We start from the raw sequence: 20,856 nt of genomic DNA on the forward strand, positions 1-20,856 counted from the left end.
CTTTCTTTAGGAGTGGGCATGGGTAGTAGGACTCATAGGCTTTCTCTATATGTCAGTGGGGGGAGCTAAACTCACAAGCTTTTATGATGAGTAAATAGTGGATGTGAACTGGAAATTAAAAGCCTAAGATGTTCACATGGCAGAATTTTGCTTGCAAAATTCCACTTCAAATTAAAGCCCATAGACTTCTATGGAATTCTGCACTCCCATTCACACTTCTGAATTTCTGAAGTGTGAATGGGAGTGCGGAATCCAATAGAAGTCTATGGACACTAATTTAAGGCGGAATTCCGCAAGCAAAAATTCTGCCGTGTGTGAACTGAAAGACAAACACAGAATAGAGTGCACTTGCTAAAATAGCATTGACTGCGGGTTATAGGAAGAAGACACTAGCGGTTGTAGTTCAGTGCTCTGATTTCTGAAGAGACCAATATGGATCCTACCGATTATAGTTTTGTACCATATTTAATCTCCTCTGTCACACTTGCTCTTTTTCTCTTTGCTGCTCTTTTTCCGCTTTTCCTCAAGCACTTTTTCTTCGGCAGCCACTCCTAGTGAAATCTCCTATGCCCCCTTTTTCCTTGCGTGATCCCACAAAATGTTGATTTCTGGCAAATCATTTCTGAAAGCGTCAGGAAATGTCGGAGTGCTGCCTCTTAATTATACGTATGCCATTTGTCAGGAGCAGTTTTGGCTCGGAGCAGTTTGAAGGCGGGAGAGAAACGTTGAGGTTCTGCAATTAGTAGTGCCTTCCGGCAGACCATGCCTCGAGAACCAGGGGCCACTTATTAGACCCGATGGGGGATCTTAACCATTCTTTTGAGTGAATAACTAAGCAGTGTGGAACATTTTAGCTTGGACAGTCTAATCTTGTGTACATTTTGTTGCACACATTTTTTTCCGGCTCCGCATTTCGCTGTGTGATTTTACAATTGTATAGTGTCCAGCTATACTGCAAGGTGGCAGGGGGGAGATTAACTGAGGAAAAGGCAGACACTGTAGCTACAGTGTACCATTGAGTACTTGGATAATGGATTTGCAAGAAAACTTGTGCAGGGTAATGTACAGAGAAAAATGACATGGCATTTGTAAAATTATCATTATTTGTAAAAAGAATTTTGCTTTATTTGTAAGAAAATAACTCCCTTAAATTTTGCTCTGAATACAGAGTTTTGAAAAACTAAAGTTAGACGAAATTATATCCAGACTAAATGTGGTGAAAATAGTAAAACGTAACATAATTCTGAGGCTATGGGGTGTCTGCGAATGTTAGAACACCTAATAATGTGCTCAGAAATAAGGTGTGCCTAATACTTAGCTTTTATGAGTTCCTTTAAAACTACCAAAATGAGTGCCTGTGTAAACCAACACCAGTAAAAGTTATGTACAAAATGGTCATCACCACTAGCAACAATCAACACAAGATAGAGCTCTGCTGGGCCCTGCAAGCCCATCTCTGCCAATATATGCAAAAAAAAAAGATATGAACCACCGCCGCGTTTCTACCACCTGTTCAAAGGTGGCGTCATCAGGGAGGTAAGTTTTCACATCAATTATAATAACCAGAAAGTGTTAACATATATTAATATTAAACAGTGGCGGCAATTTAGTATGGCATAAATTTGCATTGGGAATAAAGAACACTCTCAGGATACATATCCGCTGTAGAGGTAAAGGTATCCCTAATAATCCTTTAAGAAGAGAAAGATACAGCTCAATGTCCTGTAGAGAGAGATTCTGTCCCTTAATAGCCAGTCTGTTATAGTCGCTGTTTTCACCTGAAAAATAAAACAGGCACAAGAGAGCTCATTCAGTATTTTTATCCTGAAAAAGAAAATCAGGGGCTATGCAAAAGCAGTTACCTGAAAGTACTCACGTTTAGTTGTCTCAGATAGCGGGTTCAGCATTCCCTTCTGTTATGCAAGGAGCCGGGGATTACCAGCTCAACTCGCCTAGTGCGGTGAGATGCCAGCGTCTGATGGGGTGTCTGCCATGGAGTTGCTTCCATTGAAAAAATACACAGTGTGACTAAGTGTAACTAGTCTTCCACTAGGACAGATTTTTATCCCCCTAAGGGCTCGTTCACTCAGATGGATCTGCATCGTATTTTACACTGCGGATCCGCCGACGATTGACCCTACAGCAATCTGCTGCTATGTGCAGACACACTGCGATGTGCAAGTTGCCACGCGCAAGCAAGTATACTGCGCATGGGCACGGTGACATGCACATCACAGAATGTCTGCTTGAAGCGGTGGACTACCGCTATGAGCAGGCACAGATGGAGGCAACACTGTAGGGTCCATCGTTGGCGGATCCGCAGCGTAAAATACGCTGTTGATTCGTCCGTGTGAACGAGCCCTAAGGGGCTATCCAGCCATTTAAAACTGATGGCATATCCTAAAGATGGGCTATTATTATTAGATTGGTGGAGGTCCAACTCAACTGTTTGGAGAGCCATGTCGCTCATACAAGTGCTGCAGCCACTTCAATGTTTACCATTAGTGAAAGATACTTAAGTGCTGTCCCAGTTTCAAAAGCCTATATAACCGCTTTAAGGATGTGTACACACACAGAATATTGGGCTGTAAAATAGATTTTAGTGTAGCTCAAATCATGTAAAAATGCAGATGCATAAACAGACAGTTGGAAATGATACAGAAAGTGCTGTATATTGGAAAATTGTATAACTTTTCATTGTATTCTGGATATGCATTTGATGCCGAAATCTGGTGTTGTTGCCTCTTCCCCAGGCTATTACTTCCCCTTTGGTGAATAAGTCTTCTATCTACCTTAGTAACAATTGTTCAGTACCATATAATGAGCTTTATTATGTAGCGTTGTGTAGAGCGATCACAATTTTTCCTTGTGTTGTTCTTGGTCTTATTGGTGCACAGCCAGAGGCTCCTTTTCATACTGAACAGACACAACAAGGGGCTGTCAACAAACAACAAAAGCAGATCACTTATTACCCACAATTCCTCGCTCGTGCTGTTGATACTCCGAGATCTCAACATGCTGCTCATTTTTACGAATTTTAATTTTATGTAAATGTCCATAATGGGTCCATTTGGAAATTATTCCCCTGTTGCAGAAGCAATTTGCAGTAAATTGGTTGCTGTTTTACATGGTAACGTCTTGATTTGGAGATCTGTCACCGCACGCTCGTAAATAACTCACTAAAAGGGAACTTGTTTTTCCTTTTTTTTTTTTCTTGCAGTCTTTTCAGCAACTGTAGAGTTAATATTTTACCCTGACAATACACCCCAGCCATAGAATTGTCTCTGGGCCTGACTGAAAATTCTAATTGCTCCATACCTCTGCGTCCCCCGCCCCTCCACCCTCGCTCCTCAGTTGCAGCTATCTTTTCCCATTTGTTCCTTCTCAGCTAATCGCAGGGACCCTGCAAGTTTTCTGACCTTTTCGGAGAGGTTTAATTTTTACACGCAAAGTAAAATGCCATCAAAATTTTATGGCATTTGGTATGCAGGGTGAAATTCATCACCGCTTGGTGCCAGTTGACGGGCGCTCCTTCCGAGAAGTTAATTAGCTCCCTCCAAAATATTTCGTTTGACCAGGAGGCCCCAGAAACGTATCTCGCCTCATGAACAAATAGATGGCGGAGGTAAATATTGTGCCTGCTAATTCATGTAGCAGTTGGGATTATTCGCTGGCTTCTGTGATATTTATGTTCCTAGATGAGAGCATCTTTAATGCGCCTGTATTTCATGGTTAAAAATAACTAGTTATTAAAAATCCAATTGCTCTTGCCACAAAAGTACATCTTCCACTTTATTATCTTATTTATAAGCACTGTGTGGTGCAGCAGAGTCTAAGAGCAAGGAAAAATCCTGGCATTGAGCATCTACGGTGGAGTAGAAGTGCATTTGCCTGAGGAGCTTGCACAGTCCTGTGGATGGAAACAACTTGTCAGGGTATTGGGAAAAATTCTGATATACAGGTGGAGCACAGTCAAGAAGACGGCTGCTGAATACAGTACTGGAGTCCAAACCTACAATTTGTGGCTTCTTTGTATGGATGGACTATAACCACAGACGACCAGCTCTAGGGCCATCGTGTCTAAGGGAAACTGAAAATGGACACTGCAGTGGGCAAAAGAGCAAAAATTGTATCCCTAAGAAGTGGAGAAACATGGCCCAGTCAGATGGATCCAGATTTCTGTGACACTATACTGATGAAATTGACTGTCGCAATTTTGTGGTAGTACGAATAGATGAATCCTACCTGTCAAATGTCTAATATGTTTAGGTTGGTTGAGGTAGTGTAATGGTGTGGAGAATGTTTTCATGGTGCACCCAGGATTTATTGATATCTGAGGATGGACGTTTGGACATTAGGGCTTATCTAAGCATTCATCCACTCATGGGAGCTCTTTCCTCTATGGCAGAAGGACACTTTTGGTAGGGTAATGCACCTTCCACAAGGGTCATGGAGTTGGGTGTTTATTGAGAGCAGATGGCTACAGTAGTTCATAGATTACTTAACAAAATTGTTTAGAATAGAAGTAAGTAGTATAAAATCCTTCAAAATCTGTATAGGAGAATTCCCAAAACTTTTTTATGCTTTAGGTTTTTGTTTGCATTTGGATGAACATGGCATCCCAGTCTAATACTCCTAATCATGTTGGTCAATTCCATTTAATAGATGATTGGTTGATATCTATAGAAAATATCTGGGGTAATCAGTTAGCTTAGATAAAACATGTGGCAATGAGCTGGAATACATGATTCAGGGTTAACATAAGCATCAGGCTAACCCAAGCAGATACCAAGGTCTGATAGGCTTGGAGGTCCTATTGCAATCTGGCAAAAAATGCTTTACAATTATTAAAGGGGTGCTCCACTGAAAAACATTTTTTTAATCAACTGCCAGAAAGTTAAACAGATTTGTAAATTACTTCTATTTAAAAATCTTAATCCTTCCAGTACTTATCAGCTGCTGTATGATCCACAAGAAGTTCTATTCTTTTTGAATTTCCTTTCTGTCTGACAGCAGTGCTCTCTGCTGACACCTCTGTCCATGTCAGCAACTGACATAGGTTTGCTATGGGGATTTCCTCCTACTCTGGACAGTTCTTAAAATTGACAGAGGTGTCAGCACTGTGGTATGACAGAAAAGAAATTCAAAAAGAAAATAACTTCCTGTGGAACATATAGCTTCTGATAAGTACTGGAAATTAGATAAGTAAGTACTTTAAATAGAAATTATTTACAAATCTGTTTAACTTTCTGGCACCAGTGGATTATAAAAAATGTTTTCCAGTGGTGTACCCCTTTAAGCTAATAATGGAGTAGGTGCTGGGCCTACTGTGGGCAACAAACACAGGGTTGTTAAATTTAGGAAACCTAAATGAATTCTGAACTTGTTCACAATCTTCATCTCTTGGGCAGAGCTAACAAAGACAACACATTCATATGAATTAGTGCTGTCTTTAATTTTTGCTGTGGTGATGCTGCAGGGAAATTAAGTGAAAACTGTCAGCAAGTTTACCCACACTAAACCCAATACACTGGGGTTATACTGTGGGTGAACAGAAGTTCATACAGGGTTAATTTACTTTTATTTTGTCCAGTAGCCGCCAAGTTATATGCCTGTAAAGTTCCTTTCTTCTGTCTATAATATACGCTTCAAGGCGGGACCCCCGCCGGCCGTCTGCTTCAGCCTCCCGCACTGAAACTTCTAAGCCCGCCCCGTTCTATAAATTTTATCTTCAACTCCACGTCCTAGTGGAGTCACATATCCCCTGAGAGCAGCGCTCTGATTGCAGAGCGCATGCGCATGATGGTGTGAAGTGTAGCGAGGGATCGGCGCATGCGCAGTGCGACAACAGTACGTCGAGCTCTCACGTCATCAGGATGTAAGAGCTGGGTACATCTTTATGCGCATGCGCGCTGCAATCAGAGCGCTGCGCTCAGGGGATATGTGACTCCATGTTGCTAGGACGTGGGGTTGAAGATAATGAATATGTATAGAACGGGTCAGGCTTAAAAGCTTTTGTGCGGGAGGCTGAAGCAGACAGCCGGCAAGGATCCCGCCTTGAAAGCGCATATTATAGACAGAAGAAGGGAACTTTACAGGCACATAACTCGGCGGCTACTGGACAAAAAAGTAAGTGACCCCTGTATGAACTCACACTATACCCCAGTGTATTGGGTTTAGTGTGGAGGAACTTGCTGACAGTTTTCCTTTGAACACTTAGGCTATGCTCACACCTCGGAATGCGGACATTCCATAGACTGCGCTAGGACCACATGGGAATGCGCCATCTCATAGACAGCTATGCATTCCATGCAGTTTCTGCAAAAAGAAAGGACAGGTTCATTCTTTCTGCGGACAGGGAAATTGGAAACATCTGGTGCGGAAATTCCGCCATGTGCACAGCGCAGCAGAATCCCGTTGAATTCAACAGGACTCTGCTGCGGCGTAATCTCCGCCCAGAATTCCAATGCGCAATTCCACACGGAAATTCCATTGTGTGAACATGGCCTTACAGGTTTCCCCAGAGATCACTGGGGGTGCTGGTAGAGGAACATTATGATGAGCTTTTTGTCAAAAAAAAAAAACTTTCTATCCAGTAGGGATTGTCTAAAGCAGAGAACAATTTGAAGTGGCCCTTTGATGGAATAACTTGGTATAGAGAAAATCTTTAAGCAAATCACCAGAAATGTATTCCTCTTGAAGAATAAGAATAATAAGAACCTAATAATAAGTTGATATATACAATTGTAATATTTTCTGCGCCTTTCATAGACGTCTACCCAGTCAAAGAATGGTACACTAATAGTTTCTTTACTTGCATCTTGACCCTGTCTCACCTTTCATACATGTTCTTGAAAGCTCATAAAAGCCAAATCATTGTGCCATAGATTATTTTCTATAAGGATGAACCTATTTATGATGCATCACCTCCATTATCATACTTTATGTGTAATCTTATCCTATACGGGAAGGCTTCCTTACTCTTCCTTCTTACCCCATGACCAGACTCCAATAGGCTCTCGTCTCTCATTTCACACCTGCCAGCCGGCATTGTGCAGCTCTCGGTGACTCTTTCTTCATCTTCTGCGATGTTAGAACCGGTTTTTATAGGTAATTAGAAAAGAAAAGGTTAAGGGTTTTGGCTCGATGGCCCAGTAATGATGTCTTCAGCAGCTTCCTCATTTCCTCTTCTCCAGTCCTTAGCATGCTACGCACCTTGCAGGGCCTGTTTTCTTACATACGAAGGTAATATTCTAAGATAAAATATTTATCTACGGTGTAGCTGTGTATGTGGCAGTCTAATTACTGTATCGCCTGGGCCAAATGCAAATTTCTCTATGGGCATTTTAACTATGTCTCAGAGGTTTTCTATGGAAATCTGACAGGGTGCTACACAAGGAAAATGTTTAATGCTTCTGTGTTTCCAAGAATTTGGAATAAGGGAGGTTTGCAGAACACAGATAAAAAAGTAATGGGATATATATGAGAAATATATTAGATCAGTAGGCAAGACTCCCTCCGAAGCATCAATACAGTTGTCCGCCAATGTCAAGGACATTTTTATTCTCTGTAAACAAAAAGGCTTCACAGAATTGGACATGGACAGAGAACAAAGTTACATGGTGGTGTTTCACCTCTAGCTGACTTATATGGTGCCGTATGATGGTAGTTACTAAACACGAGGCTTTGTATTTCATTTAGTCATGACTTTTGGCAGTCAAAATTATTTTTGTCATCCCTGGATACCTCGTGTTTCACCATATAAATAAAGAAAAAATGTAATACACATTCTTGCATGAAAATCATAGATGGAAAAGGAGCATGGTATATCAGAATGTTCAGGGAATTATTTGCAGTAGAGTATGTAATGAAATCTGTGGAGTGGAAAGATAAAACTTCCACAGCGAAAAGCAGAAGAAAGGACAACAAACTATAAAAATGCTTTAATCTAGCATCTGCTAATCCGACACAGTACTGAAATATAAACCAATCAACCATAACATTGAAACCACCTGCCGTATATTGTGCTCTGACATGCTGAGCCTGTAATTCATAAGACCTCTGAAAGGTGTTCGGTGGTATCGGCAGCAGGTCCTGTAAGTTGTGAGGTGTGGCCTCCATGGATTAGCACTTCCCACAGATGATCGATGGTGTTCGAGACCTGTGGAATTTGGAGGCCAACAAGCATTATCCTTCTGATAGAGGCCATTGCTATTAGCAGTTTCCCTGCCATTTAGGAGGAAACTTGGTTGGTACGATGTTTATGTAGAAGGTGTGTATCACATTAACAGAAACGTTATGACAGGAGCCAAGATGTCCAGTAGATCATTGCCCATCAAACGTCTTTGTCTTCTTCCCATAGTATATCCTGGTACTTTCTCTTCCCTAGGTAAGTCAGATGCACCCTTCAGTCAACACGATGGAAAACATGATTCATTAAACCAGGCTGCCTCCGAATGATTCAATTCTGATACTCACCTGCCCAATTGGCTGTGGACATTGGTCCATATGGGCACTCTATGATCTGACACCTTTCGATCATAGCCAGCAGGAACCTTTTCAGTAGTTTGCTCTCCAGCAGCTCTTATGTAGGATAAGAATAGATAGATTAGCCTTCACTCTGACACACAACAATAAGCCTTGGGCTTCATGGTCCAGTCCCCAGTTACCCATCTTTGAAGCACTTTTGGTAGGTACTTACTACTATATACCACGAACAACCCACAACACTAGCTGTTCTGGAGATCTTTTGACCCATGCTCACCCATTTTTTCTTCTTTCAACACATCAACTTAAAGAACTGACTGGTCACTTGCTGACTGTAATATCCCATCCCCTGACAGGTGCTATTGTCACCTGAATAGGCTGAGTTCACAAAGCATGAGCCACGTGTTGCTGAGCAGCGCCGCTCATGTCCATAGGTTTTGTGATACTGCAATATTCATGTAAATGTGATATAGCGGCAAAACCAGACATAGCCATAGGGAGGACATGTTTTTCTTCTGTGGTGAATGGAAAGGAAGGGGGGCTGATTATTCTTCCCCTTCATAACTTCTATACCAGGTGATTATTTATGCCTGTGGTTGCCCACCTGTTTCAGGCCTGTATCCTCTGCAACCATTGATTTACAGTATCAGAAGAAACTGTCATGCAGACACAGTTCTCCTATGAGCTCTGGAAGTGTCTCTTTAATGTTGTCAGCGGGTGGCACTGGTATCAGGGCACAGCTGCAATGTGCAGTCAGCCTCCCTCTCCCCCTCGGGAGCTGGCAGTTTAATTGCAGAGGTGAAAATGGTACAGACCTGGGGGAAGATGCCTGGGGAGTCGTATATTACAAAGCTAACCAGAAATAAAGGTGATGGTGGAGTGAATTGAGGATCAGAAGCGCGGAGAGAAAGTCGTCTGCTTTTTGGTTGGCTTTCTGCTGAATAAATAGCAATTAAATCATAGCCGCCTTGACAGAGCAATTGCAGAGAGATGAATCCTCCAAACATAATTGCTTCAATTCCCCTGTTTTCCTAAATGCTGTGTAACTTTCCCCTTTGGTTTTCTGCTGCAGAAGATGTCACTCGTTCTCACCGGTGGGTGATTTAGTGCTGCATTTGCTGACACGTCCATCCGCACATGCAGATAGTATCCTAATGTGAATTTAATAAATATTCATCCCCACCCTGAACGCCGCTCCCACTACCACAAACTAATTGCAGATGCTAGTTCAGCCTGTCAAGGATTATGGCTGCAGAGCATTGCACTTCTATGACAAGCTGATTGCTGAGAACATTGTGCTACACAAAGAACGTCCATATTTAGGTAGAATATTACACGTGAGAAGCTAATTGTTATAATACAAAGCCGCCTACAATTATTGAGCACAGCAGCAAAATTTGGAAGTAGTCCACCATGTCTCATGTCATTGCCTATGTCTGTTGTGCACCACTCAGGCGCTAAGAGCTCCATCATCCAACACTAGGACATACTGTAATTACATATTTATATGACAGGGATGCCTCTCATATATATGATTTCTTTGCTTATGGACTTCACAATCTGGATAATGCGTCAATCAGTACATGGTATTACAGGTATTAAAGCTGTCCCTTTTACACGGCAAATTTTCCACAAAAGAATTTTCGCTGCAAAAATTTGCCATTCTGGATTCTGCAAAAAAATAATAAAAAATGGACATGTAAATTATTTTTCCCACCAGAAATCTGTGTGTGGAGTGCAAAAAAAATACAGCACTAATTCCGTGCACATTCAACAAAACTGCAAAAAATCCACTGACATCTTGGCAGAACGGAATTTGAGCAGAAGCATAATAATTCTGCCATGTGAACATAGCCTTAGAGGATCTGTCAACTCTCCTGACTTGTCTGTTTATTAATAAATACTTGTATTTTTTATGAAATAACATTTCTGGATTTGAAATGATATGAAAGGCAGCACAGGTGCTGAAGACAGCTTGTTACTGGGCTTTAAATGGCGTATCCAGTGGGAGAGCTGGTTTTGTAGAAGAATGCCCATTCTACAGTATATAAAAAACCCTCTACTTACCTCCAGTGCTCCTGCAGTACCTTCAGTGTTCTTCTGGGGTCCCCAGATGTAATCTTGTTTCTGAGAAAAAAGTGTGATTCTTAGGCCCAGTGTGCGGGGACATTTGACTTGTGTGAGTAGCAAATTTTAATGACCATTTTGTTGGTGCCTGGTAGCAAGCCACCTGTATAGATAGGGAAGATTTGTGTGAGTTGGTACTTGGACAAGAAATATTTACTTTATATTTTGTGCCTGAATGTAAATATTTTATTTTGGTTTTGCTGAAACATAAAAACAGAAGAACAACTCTTTGCCATTATTTAAATAGCTCTACGGAGCTATTTTTCCACAATTCCTACACTTTCTGCACTGTCCATTCAATACTGTCCATATAGGGACACACTTGATTTACAAGGGGAATAGTAACTACTATTTGTCTTCTTACATGAAGAATAACTGAGGAACAGCATAAGGCACAATTCAAGGAATTAAAAATACAAGTATTTACTAAAAACAAAGTATTAACTAAAGTGAGGCATAGGCTTCCTCTTCTCCCATGCTTGTTTAAACGTTGAACATCCCTTACTTTGTGGCAGCACTGTCATTGCATCTTTTTACAATATTATTTTTCTCTAATTCTCAAACTACTGTAAGGAGGTTCTATGAGCAGTTTTGAGCCCACAAAACTGTTGACAGCTCTATGCCAAAGTCTTGGGGAGTGGTGATACCTTGTATTTCTGTTACAACTTTTATGATCATATGATACTCTTTTGCTCTTCTGGACTCCACAGTAAGTGTCCAGGAGGTGGGCTCTTCATGTTAGGTGCCCAAACTCTCCTGATTGCATGATAAAGCTGTCATGAAATGGGGCCAGGGCAACTCTAAGTCTATTGCTAATGAGAAGAGCCTGCCTCCTTGACCCTTACTGTAGCCGCCAAATGAATATATCCTACCATCTTATGTTTATATATATATATATATATATATATATATATATATACACATCTCTATGGTGACTTCCAAAATATTGCAGAGTTACTCCATCTACATGGAGTGTCCATGTTCCCCCATTGTGTGGATTGTTAATCTGGCATCATCACAAGCCATATGCCCATGCAGACTTGGCATAGGGGGCTAATGGCTTGCATCCTTGGCAAGCATTGGCTATACTGGTCAGACAGAGGCCGGGGTAGACAAGGGCCCATTTTCATTTTGTTGCCCAATAGGCAAAATTTACCTTAAGCCACCAATGTTGGTTTTCCAGTTTGCTCCCACAGTCCAGACCAGACTCGTAGATGAATTTACTTACCATGTGCTGTTCATAGTACTGGGGTAAAAAATAATATTGTGAAGCCTGAGGTTATATTGAATCAGAATTTTCTATCAAGTCTCTGAATCCCTTATACTAATCACAAATCTCCTCTTTTTTTTTTGCAGTAAAATTTAATGGGTGCGATACAGGAACACATGGAATCTGGTATGAAACCAGCAATCCGGATTTCAGAGTGGGGAAAGATGGAGAGGTGTACACGGCCCGAAAAGTTCAGATTCCCGCCAAGCAAGCAGTATTTGTAGTGGCCGCCTGGGACCACCAAACTCCAGAGAAATGGGAAGCTGCTGTCCGCCTGCTTGTAGAAAACAAGACACTCAACCATAGTCACCACCAGGTACTGTGTTACCCTATTATGTCAGATTATTGATGAATTTTTGTAAATTTCTGTGTGGATGTGCTGTTCTTCTTGGATACATAGATACATACTAAATAAGTATGTGTATATATCTATATACATATATATATGTATAACATACATATGGTCTTTTCTGGACCATTGTAACTTGAAACCAGACTCAACATACAATGCTATGGAATCTGTGAAACGTGTCAATGGCTGGAAGAACCGACCAATCAGAATGGACATTCACTGGTAAAACCCCTGTATTCCTAAAGTGCATGCACTGACTGACTGGCTGTCTGGTATCGCCCCCTACAGTACAGGGAGGTATTGCATGTTCTGTACTCTTTACCTGTATTACTGAAGTACATGTACTGACTGGCTGTCTGGTAGCGCCCCCTACAAAACAGGGAGGTATTACATGTTCTGTACTCTTTACCTGTACCAGGGTTAGCTGCTCCTTTGGGCATTAGGCGAGGACGGCTCCATGTTACATTTTTTAGGACATTGCGTGTTCTGTACAGGACCCTCAAAAAGCTTCTGTCCTTTACATAGACCAGTGTTTCCCAAAGAGGTTGCCTCCAGCTGTTGCAAAACTACAACTCCCAGCATGCCCGTACAGCCTTTGGCTGTCCGGGCATGCTGGGAGTTGTAGTTTTGCAACAGCTGGAGGCACCCTGGTTGGGAAACACTAAAATAAACAGTAATTTACAGCACCCAGCAGATCTTTCTTAGGTTTATATGTAAGGATTTGCTTTATCTGTATTAGTTATCTACTTATTTTTCTTTAATCCTCACTTTTTCCTATTTTTGGAGGACATTTTGGTGGCTTCAGAACCAATTACCAGGTTTCCATAGAGTTATGGTTTCAACATACAATGGTCGTCCTGGAACCGATTAATATTGTAACTTGGGGGACCACTGATATATATATATATATATATATATATATATATATACATACACACACACATATCCCATATTCATATATCAATCATCTATCTATTTATCTATCATCTTTCTATCATACGTGTATGTTCTACATGTCTACAACCACGGTCTTTATGGGAATTGCGCTGTTTTACCTTCCTAGCGCGGAGTGATGTGGCACAAATATGGCTGTCATTGTGTTAAGCCTTTCTGTTTTACTGGCTCATCTTATATTCATTCTGATACCTTTTTCTTTATTTAAGTGAGGAGGTGACTTTACCCTGCGGGCACAATTATATCCATGTTTGCAAATCTCACAAATTTCATCTTAATTGAGGAGTGACAATTCTTTTAAATACAGAGCAGTAGTATTATTAAAGTACAGGAGATCCTTAATGTAGATACTCTGGATGTATAACGCTTGCTTATGATAAAATAGAATAGTAAACCATTTCACCAAATATTTGGGCAGAAAAATGGCTTTGTGGAATTATTACACGGATTGTCTGGATAAAACATTCTCTCTCTATATGCCATCTTCAGGTATGTCTAGATAAGGCCTATCTGTGTGGAGAAGAGAGCTTGAATAATGGGTAAAGAGGTTTCCAGCGGATTTAAATTTTGATTGAATTAATCTCTAACTGATTGAAGGTGTTTATAGGTTAATTTGAGGGGTTTCTTGCAGATGGAAGGGGTAACCAACTGTCTGAAAGGGTTCCCTGCTTATTTCAGTGGGCTCCTACCTGCAAATTTTATAGGAATTTCTAGTTGATTTGAATGGGTTCCCAATAAATTTGAATGGGAAGTTCAGAGCTGATTAAAGGGGTTAATATTTTGAAGGGTTTTTAGTTTATAGAAGGGATTCCTATGTTAAATGGATAGCTCCCCACTTACCTATAAGGGTTCCAAGCTAATTGAAAGTGGTTCTAGTTTATTTGAATGGGCTCCCACCCAATGGTTTCCCAATTTAATTATATGGGTGCACAGACCATTCTGATTCCCAACTTGTTGTAATGGGGTTTCCATTTGATGAAATGACTTCTTGTTAATTTAAGGGGTTTCCCTGCTGATTTGAAAGGGTTCCAAGTTGATTGAATGGGTTCTCGTTTGACTTGGGGGAAATTCCCAGCTAATTAATGTGAATGTTAATTATTATGAATGTTACAAGAGTTGCTTGTCTGTTATTTTAGCAATTTTATTGGACCTGAGGAAGGCATCAGAAGTATGCAGAAACGCGTTGTCCATCTCTACCAAAATAAAATCAATTGATATCCTGTGCCGGCTGCATTCTCGATTCTTGACGCCACACGAGCAGCGCCTCCACCAACCGCCATTTTTACCCTTTTTCCTTGCATTACTAATACTGGTCACCCTCTTGGTTCAACCAGTGGCGGTCATGAGTGCAGCAGCTCATTTGCCTCTACCCACCTCCCAATAGCGGAAATTGCTGTTGGTTCGTGGCCATCCTACAGAAACTACCATAAGGTTAGTATATCACTTGGGTGTGGTGGAGGGCACACACCTTTTTGATATACATTACAAGGGAACGCCCCCTGTTTTTTCTTTTTGTCTCTCTTTCCGACTGTCCAGCTAATTAAAGGGGTTTCCTGCAGATGAAAGAGATCACATGAGGGCTCACCAATCAAGGGGGTTCTAGACAATGAAAGTGGTTCCTTTGGTCAGGGGTTCCAAGCTGAAAAGATTTTCAGCTTTGTTTTATATATTTTTTTCTTTTTTGAAATGGCTTCTACCTTTTAAAAAAAAGGTTTCCACAGCTTAAATGAAGGGGTTCATAGCTGTTCTTTCAGAGATTTCCAGCTTAAATAAGCGTTTTTTGGCTGATTCAAAAAAAGGTTCCTCATTGGTAACTTGACTTCTGTCTGATTGAAAGGGTCCCAGCTTGATTTAAGGGTGTTTCCAGATGAATGAAGTGGTTTTCTGTAAATTGAAGGTGTCCCCAGTTCGGCTAAAGAGGTTCCCAGATGATTAAAGGGGTTTCCTGCCAAAGGAGTTTCCTGTGGTGACCATTTTGATTGAAAGGGTGTGCATCTTTAATCAAGAAGGGGTGCTTTGATCATTTGAATTGGCTCTCACCTGATTAAAGGGTCCTCCAGAATAATTGAAGGAAACACAGAAGGTATGATAGGGGTACCCAGATATAGAAAAGGACTTGCCAGCCTACATAAATGGGCCTCCTAGTTGATGAACGACTTTTAGCTTGATCCTAACAGTTGCACCCCCTCTTTTCAGAAGTTCTCTTGATACTTACATCACATATTTTCAGTGCTCAGAATTTTAGGTTTATACTTTTAAGATAGAAAATCATTTGAGGATATCCCTTTTTTCAATTTTTTCGTTTTGGCCTTCAGAAGAAATCCTGTTGTATATAAAAATATTAATGAATATGTTTAGATAGGGATAGAGAATAGCCTATTTTTTTCAACTGTAAATTTTTATTAAAGATTTTCCAGGACAAAGGTAAAACAATACAATATACATAATAGAGCAATGTGTAAGTCAAATAAAATACCTAGGAAATAGGGAAAAAAAAGAAAAACAGGTAATAAAGACATCTAGGTAATCAAGTGCAAAAATATCGCTGACGGCATATACAACTATCAGTTATTGTGTATCTCCTGGGTTAATACCAAAAGGCCCTTCATTGGGCTCCTACAAGACAGAGAAATACAAATCTCCACCAGACATAACAAACACGGACAACAACAGGACGACAGAGAGAGAACATGGGGGGAGGGGGGAAGGGTTGGGCATAAGAAAGAAAAAGGAAAAAAAAGTGTCAAAGGAAGTGGGAGAGCTAAGGAGGCTGCCTATCCAGAAACCTATCCCAGGGCTCCCACACAGAAAGAAAAAGAGGGAGAGAGTTAATGAGAGAGGCAATAAGATATTCAAGAGAACGTATTTCCCTTATTCTCACCACCAGATCAGTCTCTGAGGGGGGGAGGGTTAGTTTCCAGCATTTCACAATCAGGCTCTTAGCTGCTAAGACCATGTGCATGAACAATTTAAATGGCCATTTGGGTAAGATCGGGGTGGAGAGGTATAATAAGTAGACCTGGGGATCCAAGAGGACGCTAGCACCCAGGACTTCCAGGACCAGTTGTTTCACCACGTCCCAATATGGAGCAATGATAGGACAGGACCAAAATATGTGAAAGACTGTGTCCAACCCCACCCCACAACGCCAGCATTGGGGAGGAATGTTCCTGTTCAGTTTGTTAAGCAGCATAGGGGTGTAATACCAGCCCATTAATATCTTAAATTGGGTTTCCTTATATGCCGTACAAATGGGGGCCTTAGAAGCCCGTTGCCAAATTATCCGCCATTGGGGTAGGGTGATAGGGGTGTTCAAGTCTCCTCCCATATATCGATGTGATTGGGCCGGCCCATCCATGGGGGCATGAATAAGAGAGTAGATGTCAGAGAGGAGCCCTTTCATCTGCGGCCCCGATCGGCATAACCGCTGAAAGGCCATTGGTAGGGAGACTACATGAGCGCCAAGCACAGAGGACATGAAGTGCCTGAGTTGGAGATAATGAAGCCATTCGGAGGAGGGAAGACCATACCGGGAAACTAAGTCCTCAAAGGATAACAGTGTTCGCGATAGGGGTCCAACTACGTCGGCCCAACAGAAGAGCCCCCTACCTCCCCACTCCCTGACCATGCTGGAAGAGAAGCTCGGAGGGAAAGCAGGATGGTAAAGAAAGGACTGCAAGGGGGAGACATGGGAGAAGAGCTGGAATTTCCTGGAGCAGTACCCCCACAGAATAGCTTATTTAAGGTTTATCGTCATGCAGTAGATTGGCAAATGGTAGCTGTAATTACAGCCCAGCATGTAAAAGTCATTATAAAGCAATAAGATACACTAGGTGTACTATTTTTTACTATAACATTGAATCACTTCTACAGGTCTATTATGTAGGGATGACACATCAGTACTCTGAAACATTCAGCAACTAAACACCTAATTTTAGCTTAAAGATCTGTTTCCTGTCAAGCGTGTATTAGGGTTGGTAGTGGGATCACTGACAAGTGTGGGTGTTGAAACACTGATGTTAAAAGGGTTGTCTGGATTGAGAACCCATTTCCAATTACCTAACATGCTTTTTTATTTTTGGTTATGTTAAAAGATAACCTCCTGCTGAATGCAGCCTGCAGGGTGAACAGAGGCCACTGCTGGGGAATTGTGGTATTACATGACAGCCATTCTGCTTATATAAGGTTATCCAGTATTAGAAAAACAGAGGTGATTTCTTCCAAAAATAGCACCACACCTGTCCTCAGGTTGTGTGTGGTATTGCAACTCAGTTTCATTAAAGTAAATGGAGCCAAGTTGTCCTGCCAAAAAAAAACAAAAACCTGAGAACAGATTGTGCTGTTTGGGAACAAATTAGCAGTTTTTTTTAATTCCTAGATAAACCCTTTAAAGGAGTACTCTGGAGCAAAGTTATTTTATGGCATTGCACAGCTAGCAAGAAGTTATATAAGAAAGTCAATTACCTCAGTAGTCTCACTTGCACGCATCCCTGACTTTTCCGATATCCGGAAGTACAGCCTGTCTGCCAGAATTATGAATTTCGTACCCCGTGTCTTCAGCCAACCGCGGCCATCTTGGTAACGAAACGTCACCGCTCTCATAGTCCTCCCCACTCTCAGCTTGCATCCCTCGCTGCAATCCGGTCACTCCCATCCTTTGCATATTCATCTGGTCTTCGTTTGCACAGCCGTTATTGGCTGGGCTGTGCAAACATACCATCTCCCAGGGACCAGACATGTGATCACTGTAGGCCAATGATATCCCTGATAGTTACGCTGGCGTAACTATAAGGGATATTCTACAAACTACTTAGTAACTTTTGTAGCGTAGCCTCATTTCAAAGTGCATGCGCTACTTGAATACATTAAAAGCAATCCATTACAAACTTCTTCTCAGGCACCACGAGAGAGATGTAGCTGTGAGAGCAGCGTGTGCTCGCATAGCTATATCTCCGCTGGGAGCTGAGTGCAGCGGCGGAGCTCCCTATCATTGGTGCGGGGCAATGGAGGGGAGGAAGACAAAGATGATAGGGGTGTGTTTAGGGGCATGGGCGGCAGCAGGGGGCGTTTTTATTAAAATTATTAGGCAAGGGAGAGCAGGAGGGAGGGGAGGGGTTGAGGAGAAGGGAGGCACGGAGGGACAGGAAGTTGTAGAAATGCAGCATGGGGGATGACTATTTTTACGTCATCCTCCACACCACGATAACCAGGAAGTGGCAGAAAACATTGGGCCCCGCACTGGGAGAATGGCTGCACCGATTTCAGAAATAAGTACATGCTCAGAAAGGTACAGCCATGGAGAACATTTGGGGGGGGGGGGGTATACATTTTTAAATCAGAGTACTCCTTTAAGTCTGCTAGAATGGGTGGCACTTGGTACAAAGCAGCTTTCTGTTTTGGCTGTAGAAAGGGGTCATAAGAAGGGGGGCATGGTCTCCTGTACTAATTTAGATTTTAGATAGCGCTTAACACAGTGTATTGTGTTATTAAAAGGGATTGTCTGGTTTAAGATTTTTTTAAATTCATATTATTTGTTTTTGCCTGTAATAAGAGATAAACTCCTCTAGAACCATCAGTGGATCACCTCAGGTGCAGCTCCTGGTAAACAGCAGCCACTGCAGGAGAAATGTGGTATTACATGACAGCATTTCATATGAATTGTTGTCCTTGTTATACAGCTCATATCTGCTAGGATCTCTGTCCTAACTCATAGGGGGTCTTGAGAGACCCCTCTCTGTGATGTCCATATGCCCTAACAGCATGTAGACACGGGCTGACTTCATCTGCATTGTGTTATTTAATGGGTTGTTTTTGACTATGTTTAGAGATGAGCTTTTCTAAAGTGATCAGCTGATCACTTCAGGGCCTGCTCATGGTAAACAGTGGCCACTGTAGGGGAAAGGTGTTAAAACATGTCAGCCATTAAGTTAAACAAGTTATTCAGGGATCACGCAAGGCCTCTAAAACAGAAGCTGTCATACAGAGCAGCTATGCATTCTGGCTCATAGTGGGGGTCCTGTGATGTCTATATACTCTTTTAGGGTATATGGGCCTGGGATGCCTTCATGAGACAACTACAGTGGCCAGGTATGCAGTATGCGGCCAGATATGCGGCTCTTACTGGACTTTTTTTTCAAGGACACCTTATGGCTTAAAGCACAATAAACCAGAGAAGCTATAGTTATTTTTGCAGGATGTGGCCTGTACATCAGGGTAGCACATTCTAATGACGTACTCTTGTCATCAAAATGTACACGGTAGTGATATCTTTCACAGAATTTTACACACATATTAGATTTGTTACAAAGATCACGTCTCTATGGAATATAAGCATCTATACCCACAGCTAATGCTGACAGTGTTTTTACTCGGTGGAAAAAATATCTCTCTTCACGCGTTTCAGAAATGAAAGTGAGAAACTCACGGAGAAATTGAGAGCCAAATTGTAAACTGGGTTAGGTTTTGATTGTGTATTCATCAGTGTTACATGGCTGAGCGCTTTCCATTTAGTGCGGCCTGGGGATATTCTGCACACCTCCTCCTCTTGCCGAGTAAACTTTGCCCACTGCACACACTTTTGCCTTTGAATCAGCAGAAACTTTGCCTGCGTTGTTCATTCTTGCGGTAAACCTGAAAGCATTTCAATTAGAATATGCAGATGAGGCTGAATGTTCCCCACAGGAGCACATTATATTCCCAGAGGCATCTCGGATCCATCTTGTCGAGAACAGATCCCCCTACTTTATCTTCATTCATGATACGCTCTTCTTCCCTCCCTCCCTCCCTATACATTTAGTAAACAGTTGACTATAGAGGCCACATATACAGTATATTGCCACATATCTATAAGATTGAATGCAGAATTGGTATAAGAAAGGGGAAAAATGCACAAATTTTGTTAATTTATTGGCCCTGATTTACTAAGAGTGAAGTGGAGTTTTCTTTGTGGGTTTTAATTCGCTAAAAAAAAATTCATGGTATTTACTAAGGTTTCCCTCCATTTTTCACTTTTCCCTCCATTTTGCTTTTTTTACATATGCTCTGATCTGTCGGGTTTTCCTCAGCTCAAATCCACCACATTTTATGTGGAAACCTTAGTAAATATGTTGGGTTTTTTGAAAATGTCAGGGACATGCCCCCCTTTCAGTGGCCTCACCCCCTTTCCCCGACGGTCACACCCTTTTTTCGGGTTTTCACAGTAAAATGGAGAGTTGATGGGTTTATTTAAATTCTGGGCAAATCCTGGCGCACAACTCAACAAAACATGTCCGGTTTACAAAACATGTCGGGTTTACAATAGTAAATCAGGGCCATTGTGTGCAAATCAGTTTGGTATAAAGAGACCCAGTTGGTGTATGGAGTTTTACATGCAATGCACAATGGGAAAAAGTATGCAAATTAGCTCTACTTCAAAAAGAAAATGTAGCTCAGAGCCACTGATAGGTAGCTTTTCTGTAAGTCCACCCCATAAAAGAGCTTAAAACAGGACCAAAAATTATTAGCTAAACCATAGTCTCCTCCCCAAAAGGAAGAGTCACCCTCTTATACACAGCTGTTTCGGTATAGAGAAGAGTACTGGCTGTTAAAGGGATGCTAAAGGAACAAGTTTTGTGCTGTCAAGATAGAGTTGGTTTATCGAGACTTAGGCTCAGTTTCCACTTGGTTT

The 20,856-nt window shown here is 41.5% G+C and overlaps 1 protein-coding gene across 4 annotated transcripts in view; it reads left to right on the forward strand.

Annotated features, from left to right (window-relative positions):
* The window catches only part of CDH4 (cadherin 4), a 471,037-nt gene that overhangs the window by 222,277 nt on the left and 227,904 nt on the right, over positions 1-20,856 (forward strand). For all 4 annotated transcript variants that reach the window (XM_056548614.1, XM_056548613.1, XM_056548615.1 and 1 more), the window contains one exon: positions 11,971-12,200. In XM_056548614.1, the coding sequence (XP_056404589.1) occupies positions 11,971-12,200 (230 nt within the window). The remainder of the gene's footprint in view (positions 1-11,970; positions 12,201-20,856) is intronic.

This window comes from Hyla sarda, chromosome 12, assembly GCF_029499605.1.
Source record: "Hyla sarda isolate aHylSar1 chromosome 12, aHylSar1.hap1, whole genome shotgun sequence".
In the NCBI taxonomy this organism is placed as follows: Eukaryota; Metazoa; Chordata; class Amphibia; order Anura; family Hylidae; genus Hyla; species Hyla sarda.